At 39.8% G+C, this 18,942-nt stretch overlaps 1 protein-coding gene across 1 annotated transcript in view; it reads right to left on the reverse strand.

Moving 5' to 3' along the window:
- The window catches only part of FBP2 (fructose-bisphosphatase 2), a 29,280-nt gene that overhangs the window by 919 nt on the left and 9,419 nt on the right, over positions 1-18,942 (reverse strand). The window contains exons 4-7 of the mRNA XM_081065881.1: positions 12,860-13,000; positions 10,556-10,693; positions 3,752-3,871; positions 2,346-2,532 (exon numbers count right to left, since the gene is read on the reverse strand). Coding sequence (XP_080922007.1) covers positions 2,346-2,532; positions 3,752-3,871; positions 10,556-10,693; positions 12,860-13,000 — 586 coding nt within the window. The remainder of the gene's footprint in view (positions 1-2,345; positions 2,533-3,751; positions 3,872-10,555; positions 10,694-12,859; positions 13,001-18,942) is intronic.

Below are 18,942 nucleotides of genomic sequence, written 5' to 3' on the forward strand. Positions count from 1 at the left end.
TGTTATATGTTACAGACATCTTCTCCTCAGCTACCAGTTGTCTTTTAACTTTGAGGTGTTAGTTTTATTTTGATGTAATGTAATCACATCTGTCTTTTATACCTTTTGATTTGTGTCTTTTGGTCCGATTTAATATCATAAATAGAGTCTCCTTTATTTTTTTAAATACCTTTATATATTTTTTTTTATATTTAATTCTGGAATTCATCTGCAATATGTTTTGGGGATCTAGTTTTACTTTTTCTCCCGAATGACTAGCTAACTATTTGAACACCAGTCAATCTTTCCCAACTGATTTGAAACAGCATGCTTTCTTTTTATTTTTAAAAAGAATCTATTTAAATGATTTTCTCTTTTTGATGTGTTAATGGTCTGCCTCCCAGCTGCTGATGCCCATCTGCCCTGTGTGTGATGGAAACCGGCTAAGGGCCCCACCTTCCCCAAGTGGGGCCAGACCTGTACATTGTATTTTGGAGGAATGTTTGAAAATGGAAAAAACAATGGGGTTTCTTCCTGGGACAGACATTAACATCTAAATTGGGAAGGCAATCAGGAGACCATGAGAAACTGAGAGGAAAAGGGTTCTCAGCTCATTTAGGCCACAGAGCCCAACCAATGGTCTTTCTGGATCCTGCCTATGGAAACACCAGTCACCCAGGCATCATTGCACTAATGTGCTAGCATCTTTGATGGATAGCCTCTGATAATGGAATGAGAGTCCCATACTCTTCCCTAGTTCCTTGGTCTCAGATTTGATGTGCAGGGACCCAGAGTCTCAGCTTGAAGAAGAATGCATATGAATGGTGAATGAATCCTCCCCTGAGTGGCCACCACCATATATCAAAGCAACATACACCATGATTGAAGGTGCTATCTCTCAGCTCTGTTTCCAAGAAAACCTCTTCCTGGCTGTGTAGGCTTTAAACTGTGTGCCTCAAACTCAGCCAATCAAGGTATTCATAAAAGATTTTGATGTGAAGAAATCAGTTTGAATCTTTGAGATAAAAGTTTCAGATGGAGTGTCTAAGAAAGCATTAATAGTCCATTGGTTAGAATCAGAATTTTTCCTAGAAAAGAAATTCTTTATTCCTTTTTGGAAGGATGAAACATTTTTGATTTATGTATTAAAATATTGCCGCCTTTGTTACTGCTGCCAAGCCGCAGAGGACTGAAGAACAACGCTGAGTCCTGAATTAGAGTCAAGTGGAAATCTGCCTTTGGGTTGTCTGAAGCAGCCTGCCCAAAGCTAAAGTGTGAAAAGAGACCTTTGCTTCCTCCCATGCCTTCTCCAACACCCCCACCTCTACACCACTGCCTTTTGCCTTCACTTAATGCATTACTTTAATGGATTTTCTAATGTGAATCATTCTTGATTTTTTGAGTTAAGCCTGACTTCATCCTGATGCATTTTTGTTTTAAATACTTCTGGATTTGATTTGTCAATATTTCAGTAAGGGTATTTGGCCTCCAGGTTCATAAACACATATAGCAATTCTTGTTAAAACAAGCTGAGTTTTCTAACGCATCTGCCACCCCATCCCAATGTTGAAATAATTTGGACAAATGAAGAGTCATTTAACCAGTGCACTGTGGTTAAGTCCTAGGATTAATTAAAGAATTTCTCCCCAAAATAAAAATGCAAAATTAAGGGGTTGAGAAAAGTGATGCTAATTTTTAAATATTACCTTTGTTTAGTTTATAGATTTGTCAATAGGTGACTACATTTTTCCATTCAGTTACTGGTTATTCAAGTTATGGCTCCCAAAAAAGACAATTCAAAATCTTAGAGTTTAATAGCCATGAGATTTCTAATTCAAACCTTAACCAAAATAAGACAAAAACTCTTCTAAGAAATTAAGTCAGCCATTTAAAAATACATAAATATACATTTAAATGTATAATATATATATTCAACATATGTATTTTTTTATGAGAAAGGAAATGAATCATTGCAGGATAAGACACTAGGTTCAAATTTTAAGCCAACCATGACAAATTCTTAATTGATCTCTGTACTTTTTGCCCACAAGTAGATAGCTGCCGATTACTTGAACTGACAGACTTCGAATTACAACCCTATCTACCACTGTTGATGACAGAAAACAAATCAAAGTTGTTCTTTTCACATGTGGGTTTTTATTTTTAGCCATTTACACTGATCTCAGACTCACATCTGCCCTCTAGACCTGTCATGAGCAGTTCGCTTCTCCTGTTCTGTTTGTAATTCAGTAGATTGGTAGTTTATTACTCATCACCACTGTGGCTGCTTATCATTCATCTAGGGTCCTCAGTACAAGGTACAAGACAAAGAGAAGAGGGTTTGCAGGGTCAAATTCACTACTTGCCTGCCTGGTTTTCCTGTACACAGGTGAGATATTCCTGTACATCATCAGGGGACCCCAGAATCAGGGGGACTCGCTGGTGAATGGTCTCAGGCTTCACATCCAGCACGGGCTGGGTGCCTGTGGTCGCCAAGCCTCCCGCCTGCTCAATGATGAAAGCCACAGGATTGCACTCATACAGGAGTCGGAGCTGTGGAGAAGCAGACAAGCTTCGCAAGTGCCCGAAAATCCCAAGCCACACCCCTAAAGCTCGACCAGGCATTCCAACTCCTGAACTTCTGTCTGTCTCGTTAGTGAGAGTAGGTCACCCACCTCACCAGACGGGGCTGCCTGAGATCTAGACCCTCCACGAGGCTGGGTTTCGTCAGCTGATGCTCACCACATTTACTTTTGCGGGCACCTCTGGTCAGTAACTAGCTGACTTGCGACCCTTATGAGAGACCTGCCTTTTTATTTGGGAGAATGAGATCTTGGTACCCTTTTCTTGTTGGTTCGGTAATGAAGCAAATTGAATGTGCAGGCCTGGTTAGGAGACTCTATCTGGGAGGACTCAAGCTTGGGTCCCTGATTGTCCATGGGAGGGACACTGGAGGCCACACTGTCGTGGACAGACTGACGTGAGAGTCTGACTGACAACATGGAGAACTTGGCTCCTTTTCCCCCTTTTCCCTTGCCCTCGGGACTTGAGAGCAGGGGTTTTGGGGTATCAAACAATAAAGTCTCAAGTTGTAACCAATTAACCTTTGTTTATACCCTGTTGATTTAGATACTTTAAAAAAGAAAAAAAGGGTACAGCATTCTCACATAAAGCTTGTGTTGGAGCCACGGTTTGCTCTGACCTTCACATGCTATTGTAGTAAACCTATCTTGAACACAATGCCCAGGTCTTCATGGTGTCTTAGCCTGCAGGCCACATGATCGATTTTTTCTGCAGTTAAAATCTACATGGGTCTACAGAGACAAGCACACACAGGAGGATCTTGGGTGTACTTCAGGTCATCTGTGAATCCCCTAAAAATGTATATAACGTGCATGTTTGCGTGCATATTTTTTTCTGAGAAGTGGGTCCATAAGTTTCTAGCTTCTCAAAGGAGTCTATGATCTAAAGAGCTGATTCTAAAGCTAAAAGTCAGACACAGCATGTGGAAAGTAGGAGATAAACACAGCTGACTCACGGTGAACGATGGGAATAAGGCCAGAAAAATCGCCAATATCAACAACTTTATTCTTCTCCAAACCTTCTACTACAGCCTCAAAGTTCACTAATGGGAAATACACCTCATTTCTTTTCTACTGCCCACTCACAGAAAGACATGCCAAGGACAGGGCAGTAGCCAAAAAGCATGTATGAAGAGAAAGGGAAATCCAGCTGGCTCCCTGACTGGATACAGTGGACAAAGGGGAATTACCTTGCCCTTAGGATTTTTCTGGTTCGCTGGGTACAGGAAAATCCCTCCATAGACCAGGGTGCGGTGCACGTCAGCTACCATGGAGCCCACGTACCTGGCCCCATAGGGCGCACTGCTGTCCTAGAAAGCAAAGAAGGAAGAGACAGATGCAGTGAGTTCAGTAATTAGCCAGCCCCAGCTCGGGGTCACACATCCAGTTGGTATAGCTTTTGCATTCCAGGTTCTTCATCCTCCACCCACTAGTTGAGGAATTAAAAATTGAATTATATAATTGAGAATTTCATTCATTACGAGTCCCCATACTTCGACTAGTGATTGGACTCATCAAATGTAAGACTACTTATAGTAGGACACATATAACAATCTTAAGAGACAAGCTATCCAAAAAAAGAGAGAGAAAAAGGAAAGAAGAGGAGAGGACAGGAGAGGAGAGGAGAGGAGAGGAGAGGGGAGGGGAGGGGAGGGGAGGGGAGGGGAGGGGAGGGGAGGGGAGGGGAGGGGAGGGGAGGAGAGGAGAGGAGAGGAGAGGAGAGGAGAGGAGAGGAGAGGAGAGGAGAGGAAAGGAAAGGAAAGGAAAGGAAAGGAAAGGAAAGGAAAGGAAAGGAAAGGAAAGGAAAGGAAAGGAAAGGAAAGGAAAGGAAAGGAAAGGAAAGGAAAGAGAGGAAACGAAGAATACAGTGAAGGAGAGCAGAATATGCTACTTTGGCATATTGATTATTTTTAATTAAAGTAACTTGAGAAACAGTCAGTGCAAGAAGGATACTCTGACCTTCCTTTGTTCCCCTGAAAACAGGAAATAAATCTTCCATGTGAAAAGAACCTTCCTGTACCAGAAGGAAGAGAGACATCCATATCACCAGAGATAGGGAATTGAGGGCCTAGAAAGCTGTATCAACAAACTTTGTTACTTCCTCACTAATTTACTATCCCCTAGACCTAACTTCTTCACACATTTATTGTTTCTTTGTCTAAAAGTTATAAAAGCTACCTGCTTTGGTTATTTCTTTGAGTCTCATATTTTTAATGGTGTTTCCATAAGTATGAAATTAAATTGGTTTTCTCCTGTTAATCTGTCTTACGTCGATTTAACTATTAAATCGGCTAAGAAACCTAGAAGGGAAGAAGAAATTTCCTCTCCTATAATTCAAACAATTGCTTGGCATCTCCTTGAGACTCCTTCTTGGCGTACCACGGTTCAGAGTCTTTTTTAGCTTTCTGAGACCAGACCTCCTTGAACAATGACGCCTTTTGCACTTACTGCAAGCATTGTTTATTCCCTGGCAAAATTGTAAACAGTTTTAGAAATAATTTTTCATTTAAAATAACATATCAGAATGTTATTATTTCAATGTGTAATCAATAGAAAATATTATTCAAGAGTTATGTTACATTCCCTCTTACACTAAGCCTTTTAAAATCCAGTGTGTACCTTATAGTACATCTCAATTTCGACTAGACACAATTCAAGCACTCAATAGCCTTATGTGGACAGTGGTTGTTGTAATGTTAGTGCAGATTTAGTTGCTACCGTTTTCTTCTCACATTTTAAAAAGTTATTAAAATGCATATAGTCTTCTGTATTGTCTTACTTTATAACTAAAAACAAACCAATATATTTTTTAAATATTTTTTTCAAAAGGCAGAACTGGACAGTGTATAAAAACTATTCTTTCAAGAGAACTTAGCTGCAAAGCATGGGAGAAAGCATGGTTAAAGTGATACAGGAAGGAAGGAAGGAAGGGAGGGAGGGAAGAAGGGTAGTTTGTTTTCTGATATTTACCAAGGGACACTTAAGTGTATTTATAGGCCAAGGAAAGGAGACAGAAAGACAAGATGAGATAGAAAATATAGGAAGGGGGATGTTAAAAATTTGAAAGTCCATCCTTACTCATTGGTCTGGCTGTCACCATGTCATAAACAGAATTCCTGTGTATATTTGTATTTGCTCCCAGACTTCCTATTCTGATCCACTGCTCTGTCTGTTTATGTGCTGGTACCATGCTGTTGTCATTACTGAGGCTTTATAATATGTTTTAATATCTCGTAGCACCACTATTTCCACCTCATTGTCTCCCCTCTTTTTAAGATTTTCTTGCATCACTTATACTTGTTTGTTCATTTTTCATAGAAACTTTAGAATCAGTCTAGTTCAAAAAAAATCTTGATGATATTTTTAATTGAGAAAATTAACTTTTAATTGGTCAATTCAATTCACATAGGCTATTTCCTTCCATTCTAAAACTAAACTACACCTCAAACTTTACTTTTAAAGTACTCTTACCAGTGAGAAAGTAATGATGAAGAAAGATTCCTGAGACGAGAGGCAGAAAAACAGAGTCACAGAAGTTAGAGAAGAAAGCTCCAAGACGACGGCAGTGATCAGTAATTCCAAATGCTCAGAGAGAGTGAATAACATAAAGACAGACACGTTTCAATGGACTTGAGCACAAGGAAGGCATTGGTAACCTGGACAAGAGCAGTTTCCATGGAGCTGTAGGGGCAAAGGCCCAATTTCAGAGGACTGACTGGGAGAAAAGGGAATGGAGACTGAATGATTCATGCATGCGTGTTTTGAGTATGTGTGTGAGTGTGTTCATTGCAATGTGATGGCGAGGGTTTGGGCATTGGCTGTAGGTGCAAAACTGGTGGGAAGGTGAGTTTTAAGATGAAAAAGATGTGAATATGTTCGTAGGCTGAAAGGAAATCACTAGAAGAGAGCAAGAGGATGAAAATACAGGAGAAGGAAGATGGAGTGAGGAGAAAGAGGTGGGGCTGAGAGCACAGGCAGGAGGATGAACCATGGACCTGGGGTCATTTAGAAAGGAAGAGATTGTCAATGTGTTTGCAGGTGTGATATGGAGAGCTGATGGGATCTATTTTATATGTCAGGTAGGGCCAAGGTCAAATATTAGATGTCAAGGGGCACTAATGGACCAGTAAATATGGTGACAGCATTCGTAGTGCCACCATTTGCTTGCTTATATTCCTCAGGGCATGCATCAAAATGTAGGATCAACTGGAGATTGACTCAGGGTCAGGAGAATGCAGAAGGATACGAGGTAAGGGAGTAGAGGATGCAGGTGGAAGAGAATTGGTGTCATCAATCAAAGCATCTAGGCTGCTGGGGTGTCAATAAGGTCAGAAGAGGAGCGAAAGACAGGGACAAGAGGACACAGACAATACATAGGGACAAAGAGAAAGAATCAAGGAACACGATGAACTCCAAATCAGGCCTGGGAATATGGCAGTGCGCTATGGAGCAAGTGCTTGTGGTCCCCTCCTACCCCCGCTGCCCAAATTCATATGTTGAAATCCTAACTCCAATGGGATGGTGGTAGGAGGTGGGCTTTGGGGAGGGGATTCGGCCATGAGAGTGGAGCCCTCATGAATGGGATCAGTGCCTTTTAAAAGAGACCCCTGAGAGCTCCCTCACCCCTTCCAACATGAGAGGATGCAGTGTGAAGACGGCTATCCATGAATGAGGAAGCGGGCCCTCACCGGACATCAAATCTGCTGGCACCTTGATCTTGAACTTCTAGCTTCCAGGACCATGAGAAATAAATTTCTGCTGTTTATAAGCTGCCCAGTCTATGTTATTCCGTTATAGCAGTCCAAATGGACTAATACACAGTGTAAGAAATATGGAAGGCTAGGGGGTTGTTTGAAGAGTAAACATGAGAGTTTACATTTTTATAATTGAGTGATTACTAAGAAATGATAATCCCTAAAATTTAGCAATGGAACCAGGTAGATAAATTGAAATAGCTGTGAATATAGCTGGAGTTAAAGAATGATAAGAACTAGCTACTGGATTGACCCATGGACCCTAAAATCACTCCAGATGTTGGCAAAACTCAGAGTGGAGAGAGATACTGAGTGGCATGTCACAGTTTTGATAAAGGTCAGGAACAGGCCACATAGTATAGGAATGTTTTTCAAACTTTTTAAAAAAAGAAATACATTTTGTGACAAAATACAGTGCTCGCTCAAACACATACATGGCTGAAATAAAACAAGTGTTTTGCAACAATAATTATTTACTAATTTTTATTCTATTCATTCCATTCTGTTTCATTTTCATTCTATTCATTCCATTCTGTTCTGTTCTCTTCTATTTCATCTAAACGTACACGCTGGCCACAACTCCCTACACTAATCTCATCTGCACTAGTGGGTTGCACGGTATCCATGGGCTCTGGATCCAGATGGTCTTGATTTTAATCCTGGTTCTATCAGTTATTAGTAAGGTCACCTTGGACAAGTTACTTGACTGTTCACTTGGAACAGCACTGCACAATATACACGAGCTACTACTGTCATGACTAAATAAAGAGTGCAATCAGGGAAGGGGAAACTGCTATTGCCAGGGGACAGAGACAGCAAAGGAGGATGCTCTTTCTTTCCACAGTGGCAGAGAGGAAAGGGAAGTGCCTGCACTACTCCCCATCCCCTGGGATTGGTGTGTGGGAGAATGGCCGCCAGAACACAAAGATCCTGCAGCGAAACAACAGGCAAGGGCCTCCGGAAGCTTTGGGAGTGGGAGGAGCCTGCTCACACCTGAGCGGGGCTTCCAGAAAGCAAAGCTTTAGGAGAGAAACGAGACTTCTTTTTCAAAACGGAATGATCTATTTTACTTTCTTTTTTTCAAGGTGCAGAACAGCATTTGTTTAAAACGGAAAAAGAAATCATAACATATTACAAATTTTACAAAGCTGACTAACATTATATTAAACATCATAAAATCCAAAAAAAAGAATATGCTATTTTTATTCGTTAACTTCCTGATATACTCTTTCCCCTTAAATTTTTTTGGTTGCTTATTCTTTGGACTCTTCAAATGACATGGTTTTATAATAATTTCTATAAAGAGAATTGGAATGGTCTATTTTTATTAACAATGAGCATTGCACACATTCACACATACAGAGAAGCCACTATTAACAAAATGTCACATTCTTTGAAGACATTTTATTCATATATATGATTATATTTAGTTTTGTACCCCATTTCTTTCACTGAATATTTTGTGGATATGTTTCACTATCAATATATAAAGAAGAGCTTACCTTTGTAATAGATGAATAGAGGTGTAGCACAATATTCACTAGGATATTGTGAATGCCCATAATATATTAACCCAGCGTTATGAATGGATACTGCAATTATTCCTTTTGTTGTTTTTATAAATAATGCTGCAATAACACATCCTTCTGCATTTATCTCTTTTCATTTGAATTATTAGTTCCTAAGGATAAACTCCTGGGAGTTTAGGATAAACTACTGAATCAAAATGTATGGATATTTAATACTTAAAATCAGATTGTCAGATCGCCCTCCAGAAAGACTGTGATGTTTATGTTTTCATTAACAATTTATGAGAGTGCTTATTTTCCTGAACTACTGATTATTCATCTTTTAAATCCTCACCAATCTTATATGTAAAAATGATACTGCATTTTAATTTTAATTTTTATTAGCACCTTCCCAGTTGCTCTCTGGATATTTACATGTCTTCCAAGACTTGGATGGTTTTCTATTTGGGGGCTAGCTCATCCTTGTGTTATGGTTTACAAGAATCCTCGTGTAGTCAGACTATTCATGTTGTTGGTCATATATCATATATGTGGTTATTACTTTTTTTCTCAGTTTACAACTTCTTCAAAAAGATTTATGGGACTATTTTGCATAGGAGTTTTATTTTTCAGTGGTAAAATAAATATCTTCCTTTATGAGTTCTAAAGGGGGCACTTTTAGCTTAGAATTGAAACCATTATGAAACCATCTCCAAGACTGGGAACTTGTAAATAATTTTAAGTTTATCAACCTCATTCACATACTGTTGCTTTTGCCCTCAAAATATCTGACGGGTTTGTGCACTATGGCAAAATACTACCTCGTAAAGCAGAGATATAGGAAACTGCGCTTCTGAGAATTTCACTTAATAAAACAGACAAAAGAAAAAGAGAAGAAAACCCTCTAAAGCTTGAATCTGAGGCAGCAAAGTCAGGTCTCACATCCTGCTGAGTGAGTGCCACCTGGTCCCATGGAATCCCAAATCCTTTTCCCGGGAGCTCATGAGGAGCCAGGTTGGCACACCACACCACCGCTCCTCTACCACATGAAAAGGGGCCTCCCTCAGCACATCCCCCAGAATTTAGTGAAAGAAGGTCCCACTTGTAAATAAGCTCTGCTCTACTCCCAATTTAGGCCATACTTTACACTTGATCTGGAAATTATTTGACTATGCTCCCATACCTGCCTTAAAAGTTCTCTTTGTATGGTGAATATGGTGAACCCACTCAATGGACTGCTGGCGCTGTGTTAATAACCATATGAAGTCCACAGATTGGTGATCACGTTGAGAGCCAAAGACCTTCCTAAAACTTGGGGTAAACACAAGGCCTCAATATCAGAGCATATGAATGGGACCTTCAAATACGATGATTCAATCTGAAAGCAAATACAACTGAGTGACCAGAATCTGCAGAGGTGGTAGTACAGAAAACAAATGACTTGAAAGAGGTTCTGACCTGAACCTCTGAATTTTAAAAATATGGTCTCTGTTTTGATTATAAACAATTTCTCTTAGCAAACTAAACTGGGGAGTATTACCTTTAGTAGGTAAAGTTTAGCTAGAAAAGATAACGATTGTTTTTGAAGAAAGGCAGAGCCTACCATTCTCATACTGACCAAGCCATCACCAGGGGCACCGACCTATTTGGCCAGGCCCAGAGAGCCGCCACGAAACAGGAACCCACTGAGACAGCATTCTCCCTGCTGCCGCCTTAGGCTTTCTTCACTCACCTCAGGAAATTTCTTTCTCTGCACATAATTCGTGGTGGCAGCATCAAAATACTTGGCATAGCCCTCATTGAGGCTGTAAATCTTTCCTTTCTTTTTAATTTTGACCTCTTTTTCCACCAGAACAAATTCACCAAGAGCCTAGAAAGATGAAGAGGAACACCAGTAAGAAGAATAAAGATACCAAGAAACAGAAGCCGATAGCACACTCTCTAGTAATCAGAGAACATTAGAAGATGTGGGCCGCTGGAAGGGCCCAGGGCATTGCCAAGTCCTTCTGCAGCCAGCCCAGTGATGTTTTTATGAGTTGTATAAAGAACAGTGACAATGTTGAGCCCCACAGGAAGCTCAAGCAGTAATATAACAGGAGATAAAATAATTCAAAGGGAAGAGGGATAGTTTCCTTTGTAACTTTCACTGTCAGCTGGGTGCCTCATTTATAATATATATAATCTAGCTGTATTTGTCCACCAAGTTCTCGTGCCCAGATAATTCCTAATGTTTTCAGGAAGATTTGGGCCATCAACAATGAGAAGAAGTTACGCAAATGGGACTTGTCATAAAGGTGGGGGATGTATTTCAACCACTAATGTGTGGGTCCAGTTATTTTTTTTTTGGCTTAAGGTTTCAATCTTGGAAGCCATTAGAGAAGTTCTTGGTACCCCAGTGGCTCTTAGATGGAGTAAAGAGGAAATCCCTTTAGTCAGAAGCTGTATTCACTCAGCATAAGGAATAATTGACAAAAACGAAAGAAATCCTGAGAATTATGAATAAAATTGTGCCCAGTCCCTCTATAGCCACCAGTCACTACCTGCAGGACCCCCTCAGGGCTGCTGGGAGGTTACATTCATAGATGTAAATTGCTTGGAACTGATACATACCCACCACTTTGTAAGTGCTATATAACTGTTAGGTATTATTCTAGAACAATTTTAGAAGGGGAATTTTATTGTCTGAGAGTAATGTTTGTGAACTACAGAATTTCTCCAGTTTCTCCTGCTTCTTGAACATAAGGAGAAATTAGGGTATCAGCAAATGGAAACATCAATGGGTTTTGATCTGATGGGTTTATATGTGAAACGTTTATATTTGAAAAGATACTGTGTTTCCATACTATAAAGTTTAGTTAAACCCTGTTTTGAAATTTTGTGACCCCTCCTTTACCCTCCCCCCTTTCCTTTCACATACACGCTCCAACATGTAACTCCACCAGGGCTGTAATGTTGTCTGCTTCATGAGTGCTGTATCTCCTTCCACAGCCTACAACTGGTATCTTGGGACACACTCGATGCTCAATAAACATTTGTAAATTCAAATTAAATGGAAATACTGAACAATTGCTTTTGACTTACTGAATACTGGAAACTTTGAAATGGATTTTGGTCAAAATCATTAGAGTTTTCAGAAGACCTGACTATATTTGGCAAAGTGGTTTACAAGTGATAGGCAAAGCGACCAGCAATTAGCAATACAAGAGACATTCTATAAGTTACAAAGATTTTCCAAAACTTCTCCTGAACATTTTTAATGTACACTTGCCAGAAGGCACAGCCTTATTTTTTGAACTCTTACATCTTTTATCCAATTATTTCTTCCTTCAGTCAGCATTGTGCTATCATTTTTCATCCACTCAGAGGCTATGTTTCTTCTTCTACTACTGAGCATCTTCTCATTGTGAGAAGTATGGAGAATAAAGCAGAACCTGATAAAGAAGTTTTCTATCAGTGGCTCTTCCTATTGAGAAGAACGTGTAGATTAGGGAAAGTCCTCTAAACTCATGCTATTCCACAGGGTAGCCAGTAGTCACATGTGGCTATTTAAGTTAATTAAAATGAAATTAAAAAATTAAACCTGGCTCCTCAGTCACATTAGCCTTATTGCAAGTGTTCAATTAGTCATATGAGGCTAGTGGTTACCATATTAGACAGCACAGGTTACAGAATATATCCATCGCAACAGAAAGTTCTATTGGGTGGTGCTGCTCTAAAGAATTCAAGTTTCTGTCTGGCAACTGGCATAATTGGGATTTTTAAACCATTGTATTCCCATAAACCAAAGATGTTGAACACACTTTTGGATAATAAACTCTTTCAGGACATGGCCTGACTGAAACTGTAGAACCCCCAAATGCCCTTATTTGGACAAAGGTCCTTAATGTTTTTTATGATAGTGTTGTCTCCCCAAACTAGACTGTGGCCCAATAAGCAAGTATTAAGAATGACCAGCAAGTTATCCCAGGGGACTGGAATTAAAGCCCAGAGGCCCATAGAGTCCCAAGTGTTGGGACTGCCAATATTGGGTACCTACTGGGTCAAGCATGAAGAGGTCCACTCCTTGCCCGGTGGAAAGAGCCACCAGAGTGGCACTGCCGTAGAGCGCGTAGCCCGCAGCCACAATATTGCGGCCTGGCTGCAGGGCATCCTTTTCGGAAGGCTCACCCTCTGAAGTCTGAGGAAGAGAGGAGAGAAACATGGTGTGTTATTGTCTCTGGAGACATCCCTTTGCCAAGGTTTGGGCTTCTTAACCTTCCTGAAGAATAACTTCTAAGGATAAAATAATAATTTGTGTTATTTGAAAGAGAAGAATGGAGGTCAGAAAGGACACACATCTTAAAACCAGAGAGTGATAAAGCTGGGGCTGGGGCTGGACCCATATCTCCTGTCACTAAGCCAGTGTCCTTCTCAACAATACGTGGAATATGGGGCCAGTTTGTTCCCTGCCAGTAACATTCTAACAAATTTATTCTAAAACCAAATCTTATCTTTCTTTAAGGTGTTCTTTAAAAATGGCACTTTCCCTTTCATATTTTTATTATTTTAGTATTTCCCTAGGGAAATCAATAAATAAATGACACATTTTCTTTAATATTTTTCCTTACTTTTACAATCTCACATTCATTCTAATACTTTTTTTTACAACTAATTATGTTTTCATTCGATATGCACATGTGCTCAATAATTTGGCTTTATTTTCAGATTCCCAGGCTACATACGGATTCTGAGAACCAGGCCCCAGAGCAGTGGTTCTCAGAGTGGACCAGCTTCAGCATCACCTGAGATGTGGCTGGATACACAGATTCTTGGGCCATGACCTAGACCCCCAGAATCGGACATGCTGGACCTTCAGACTCACCCCTCCAGGTAATTCTGATGCACATGAAAGTTTTGGAAACACTGCTCTAAAGCATGATCTCTTAAGAACCTTCAGAGAACTGGAAGGCGAAGGTAGTATTAGGTTTTTTAAATTAAATCTTTGGTATTCCCTATGGAAGCTTCTGAAACACCTTTGTTTGGCTATCAGACAGATCCCATTTTGTGTGTACAAAAATCAGAGTTCTCCAACTAGAGACTTTCCATTCTCTGAGCCATGATCCTGTGGCCTCTCCTCGGCGTTGCACCCTCTTCTTGGTCCTCAGGAACTTGCACAATGGCTTGAAGAGAACCTCTCCTCTCACACCGATTCCACGGGCCTTTAATTACTCGTAGAATCTCTGTCCTTAAAAAACAACAAGAAACTCTTTCTAGATCCCAAGACGTCCCTGCAGTTACTCCCCTGTCTCTGTCTTCATCTCTAACCTGGAGTCTAGAAAGCCTGCCTACATTGGCTATCCTTTTCCTGACCCCACAGCAGCCTGCCAGATATGACCCTATCTACTAAATCTGGCAACATTTTCCAGTCTTCCCCTTAGCTGACCTCTAGGCAGTGTTGGATCCATTGGCTACTGTCTCCTTCTTGAGACGTGTCTCTCCAGAGCTTCTTTCTGTCCACCTCCCTCTTGTCTGGCTTTCTTTCTTTCTAGATGTGCCCCCTCATTTGCTTTTGCCAGCCCCTCTTCTCAAATGTAAGTGCTCCTCCTGGCTCCTCCCCAACCCTCAGGTATCTACCCAGTGCAAAATGGACCTTCTTAACTGCCACCCTATCCAAAGTGGAGAACTGGAATCTCAGCTGCTATGTTTGTGTTATGAGTCCTGCAACCCTCCCCACAAGTCTAAACGGGTCTGAAATACAGTCCTGACCCAAAGATGCTCAATCAGAATTTCTGCTCCAGAAATCTGTATCTGAGGCTGGCCATATACCTGTCTTGGAGTTTCCTGATCCATTGCTGGCATTTATAGCAGAGTCCTGACTGATGAAGCTCTCTTCTCAGTCTATACATTCCTCGGCAATCTCACCCACAACTAGAGTTCTAAGGCCTGCACAGTGCCAGTGACTCCCAGACCTCAATATTCATCTCCTTTGAGAGCCAACTCTTGGAGCCATTTGCTCACCAGACATCCTTACTCAGGTATCCCACAGATGCCTCAAGCTCAACACATCAAAGATGGAATTCATCTGCCCTGTCTCACCCCCCAAAATTTTCACTCTTCTCCCATTGCTCCCCAGATGAGCAAATGGTATGTCATCTGACCAGTAGCGATCTGGGAATCACCCTCCTCTCCCTTTCCCTAACCATTCTCCTCACCCTCACCCACAACCTTCACTCAATCACTCAGTCTAGTCAGTTCTACAACCCACTCTTCACAGGTCCAAGCCCTCCCATCTATTCTTACCACCACCCCTTGGTCCGAGTGGCCATCACCTCCTGCCAGGTCCTCCCACTCTATCCTTGCCCCACTCAGATCCATGTCACTTCTCTGTTTAAAACACTTCATTGATTTCCCACCGCCTTGATGTCCAATATTCTTAACTCATTTTATCAGGTCTTCCATGATTTAACCCTGGCTGGATGGACCAGCCTTGTCCAACACCATTTCTCTGCCCAACCCCCAAACCCTATCTTGCAGCAACACTGAGCTTTTTTTCTCTCGAACATTCCACCCTGCCTCTGGACTCCAGAACTCCGCCTATGCTTTCTTTCTAGCCAGAATGGCCTTCTCCTTTCTCCTCTCACACTTTGCCTGAGGAACTCATAGTCACCCTTCAAGTCTCAAGTAAAACATCAGCTTTGCTGTGGGGGCCTTCCCTGACCTCATGGTTTGGTCTCCCAGGTACACAATGCTTCTCCTCTGAAGCTCCCAACACACCTTCATTAGTGTGTTTAATGTTTGACTTCCTAAATAGAATGGCAGCTCCACAGTGGCAGGTGCCAACTGGCTTGTTCATGTCTGTTTTCTTATTATCTAGAGCAATCTGACCCACAGTTGCTGCATTCAATTGATAGACACACATACACATACATATAAGTTAGTACACATGCATATGTATACACATATATATGAATATACACACATGTATATGAAATCATATATATATCTACACATATGTATATGTATACATACTTTTTCATGAGAATGCTGGATAGTCTATTGCATGGGCACCCCAAAATTTAATCAGCCACTATTGTTTAAAGCTCAGGATTTTCCTAAATATTTTTAACTTAAAAAATATATACTTATAGATTCATAGGAAATTACACAGATTTAATCAGCCTCTGTTGTTTAAAATTTAGGTATTTCCCAAATATTTTTAACTTGTCTGGAACTCTCTGTGCTTCCTATAGACCTGGATGTCTTTGTTCCTTCCCCAGATTAGGAAATTTTTCAGCCATGATTTCTTCAAATATGCTTTCTGCCCCTTTCTTTCTCTTCTCCTTCTGGAATCCCCATAGCGTGAACGTCAATGCACTTAATGTTGTCCTACAGGTTCCTTATATTATCCTGTTTCTTTTTCTTAATTCTTTTTTCTTTTTGCTGTTGTGATTAAGTGACTGCCACTATTCTATCTTCCCTGTCACTTATCTGTTCCTCTGTACTAACTAATATGCTGTTGATTACTTCTAGTGTGTTTTTTATTTCAGTTACTGTGTTCTTCATCTCGGAGTGGTTCTTTATTATATTTTCTAACTCCTTATTGAGACTCTCTCAGAGTTCCTCTGTTCTACTCCCAAGTTTGTTGAGCATCCTTATGACCATTACTTTGAATTTTTTAGAGAGAAATTACTTATCTCCATTCCATTAGAGATTTTTTTTTCTGGGTTTTTTCCTTTTTCGTAATTTCCATTCTAAAAGTGGTTTATTAGTTTCTCAAATTTGCTCCCCTTCTTTAGAAATATTATCAGAGACAAACTATGGTTATTTGGATTATCCTTCAAAACCTGTGCTTTACTTAACTTTAAGACAAAAATCTCTGTGTTCGAAATCACCTAAATTCAAGTGTGACTATCCCATATTATGTATAATAATATTTCTCCTTTTTGTTTTAAATACCCTGTATTTTTTAGAGGAGTGTTAGGTTAACAGAATAATTGAGAGGAAGATGCAGCAGTCTCCCATATGCCCCTTGTCCCCTCGCATCACAGCCTCCCCCATTATTCCTCTTTGTTTTTACACCAGTTGGCCTTTAAAATCCAAAACTCCAATTCAAAAATCTGTATGCACTCCTATGTTTATTGCAGCACTTTACACAATAGCCAAGATATGGAAACAACCGAAATGCCCATCGGTAGATGACTGGATTAAGAAGCTGTGGTACATTTATACAATGGAGTATTACGCAGCCATAAAGAAGAAAGAAATCTTATCATTTGCAGCAACATGGATGGATCTAGAGAACATTATGTTAAGTGAAATAAGTCAGAAAGAGAAAGACAAATACCATATGATCTCGCTTATATATGGAATCTAAAGAAAAGACTATGTGAATAAACTAATCAGAAACAGTTTTGGGGACACAAAGGAAAAACCGAGAGTTGTTAGATGGGTGTGTGTGGGGGGGGTTGGGGATAAGGGGAAAGGTGAAGGGATTTGGAAGCAGCTGGTAACCACAAGATGGCCTCAGGGTTTTTTTGAAAATTAATTTGGGGAAGGTATTCAATAATGTTGTAAAGATTTTGTTGGGTATCCGATGGACATGCGTCCTATTTGGGAGACCACCTCAGGGATACTGTGGATACCTGATCATGGCATTGTACACCAGAAGCTAAACATTAATGAATGCCAACTATAATTTTATATATATAATGTGATGGTTCAGTGTGAGGTCGGAGGGATAGTGGATGGGGGGAGGGGGGTTCACAGTGTGAGGGATATAAATGATGAACGTCTAAGTATTACCTTGTCTTGTACACCTGAAACTAATAAATAAATTTAAAAAAATAAATAAATAAATAAAAAATAAAAAAAAATAAAATAAAAATACAAAAAAAAAAAGCTATTAAAACAAAATGAAAAGGCAACCTACAGAATGGGAGAAAATATTTTCAAATTTTACATAGGATAAGGAATTAATATTCAAAATATATAAAGAACTCATATAACTCAATAAAAAACAAACAATCTGATTTTAAAAATGGGGAGAAGAACTGAATGTGGAGAAGACATTTTTCCAAAGAAGACACACAAAAGGCCAACAGCTACGTAAAAAGTTATTCAAAATCACCAGTTATCAGGGAAATGTAAATCAAAACCACAATGAAATATCACCTCACACCTGTCAGAATGGATATCACCAAAAAGACAAGAGATAGCAAGTGCTGGTGAGGATGTGGAGAAAAGAGAACCCTTGTGCACTGTTGATGGGAATGTAAATTGGTACAGTCATTATGGAAACAGTATAGAGATTCTTCAAAAAATTAAAAATAGAATTATCATATGATAATTCCACTTCTGGAATTGTATCTGAAGGAAATGAAAACACTATGTTGAAGAGATAGCTGCACTTCCATATTCATTGCAGCGTTGTTCACAATAGCCAAGACATAGAAACAACCTAAGTGTCCATCAACGGATACATGGATAAAAATAATGTGGTGTACATACACAAATATTATTCAACCATAAAAAATGAAGAAAATCCTGCCACTTGCAATAACATGGATGGCATTCTCTATGTTAAAAACCTTGAAGGCATTATCCTAAGTTAAATAAGTCAGACAGAGAAAGATAAGTGCTATATGATCTCACTTATATGTGGAACTAAAAAAACAAAACAAAACAAAAACCAAACTCACAAAAACAGAGAACAGATTGGTGGTTGCCAGAGGCAAGCGGTGGGGCAGTGAGGAGGAAATGGGTGAAGTTGGTCAAAAGTTATAAGACACATAAGCTAAATAAGTCCTGGGGATATAATGTACAGCATGGTAACTGTAGTTAATAATACTGTACTATATATTTGAAAGTTGCTATGAGAGTATATCTTAAAAATTCTCATCACAAGAAAAAAAATTGTACATATGTGAGGTGATAGATGTTAACTAAACTTATTGTGTTGATCATTTCACAATATATACATATATCAAATCATGTTGTACACCTAAAACTAGTATATCAATGTTATATGCCAATTATATTTCAGTAAAACTGGGAGAGAGGGGAGAAGCTATTAAGAGCCATGAAGGTGAAGTTAGAAGGCCCATTTGAATCCCTATCCTGCCATGTCCTGATTGACGATTT

The sequence above is a fragment of the Rhinolophus hipposideros genome (genome assembly GCF_964194185.1).
Source record: "Rhinolophus hipposideros genome assembly, chromosome: 11".
Taxonomy (NCBI): Eukaryota; Metazoa; Chordata; class Mammalia; order Chiroptera; family Rhinolophidae; genus Rhinolophus; species Rhinolophus hipposideros.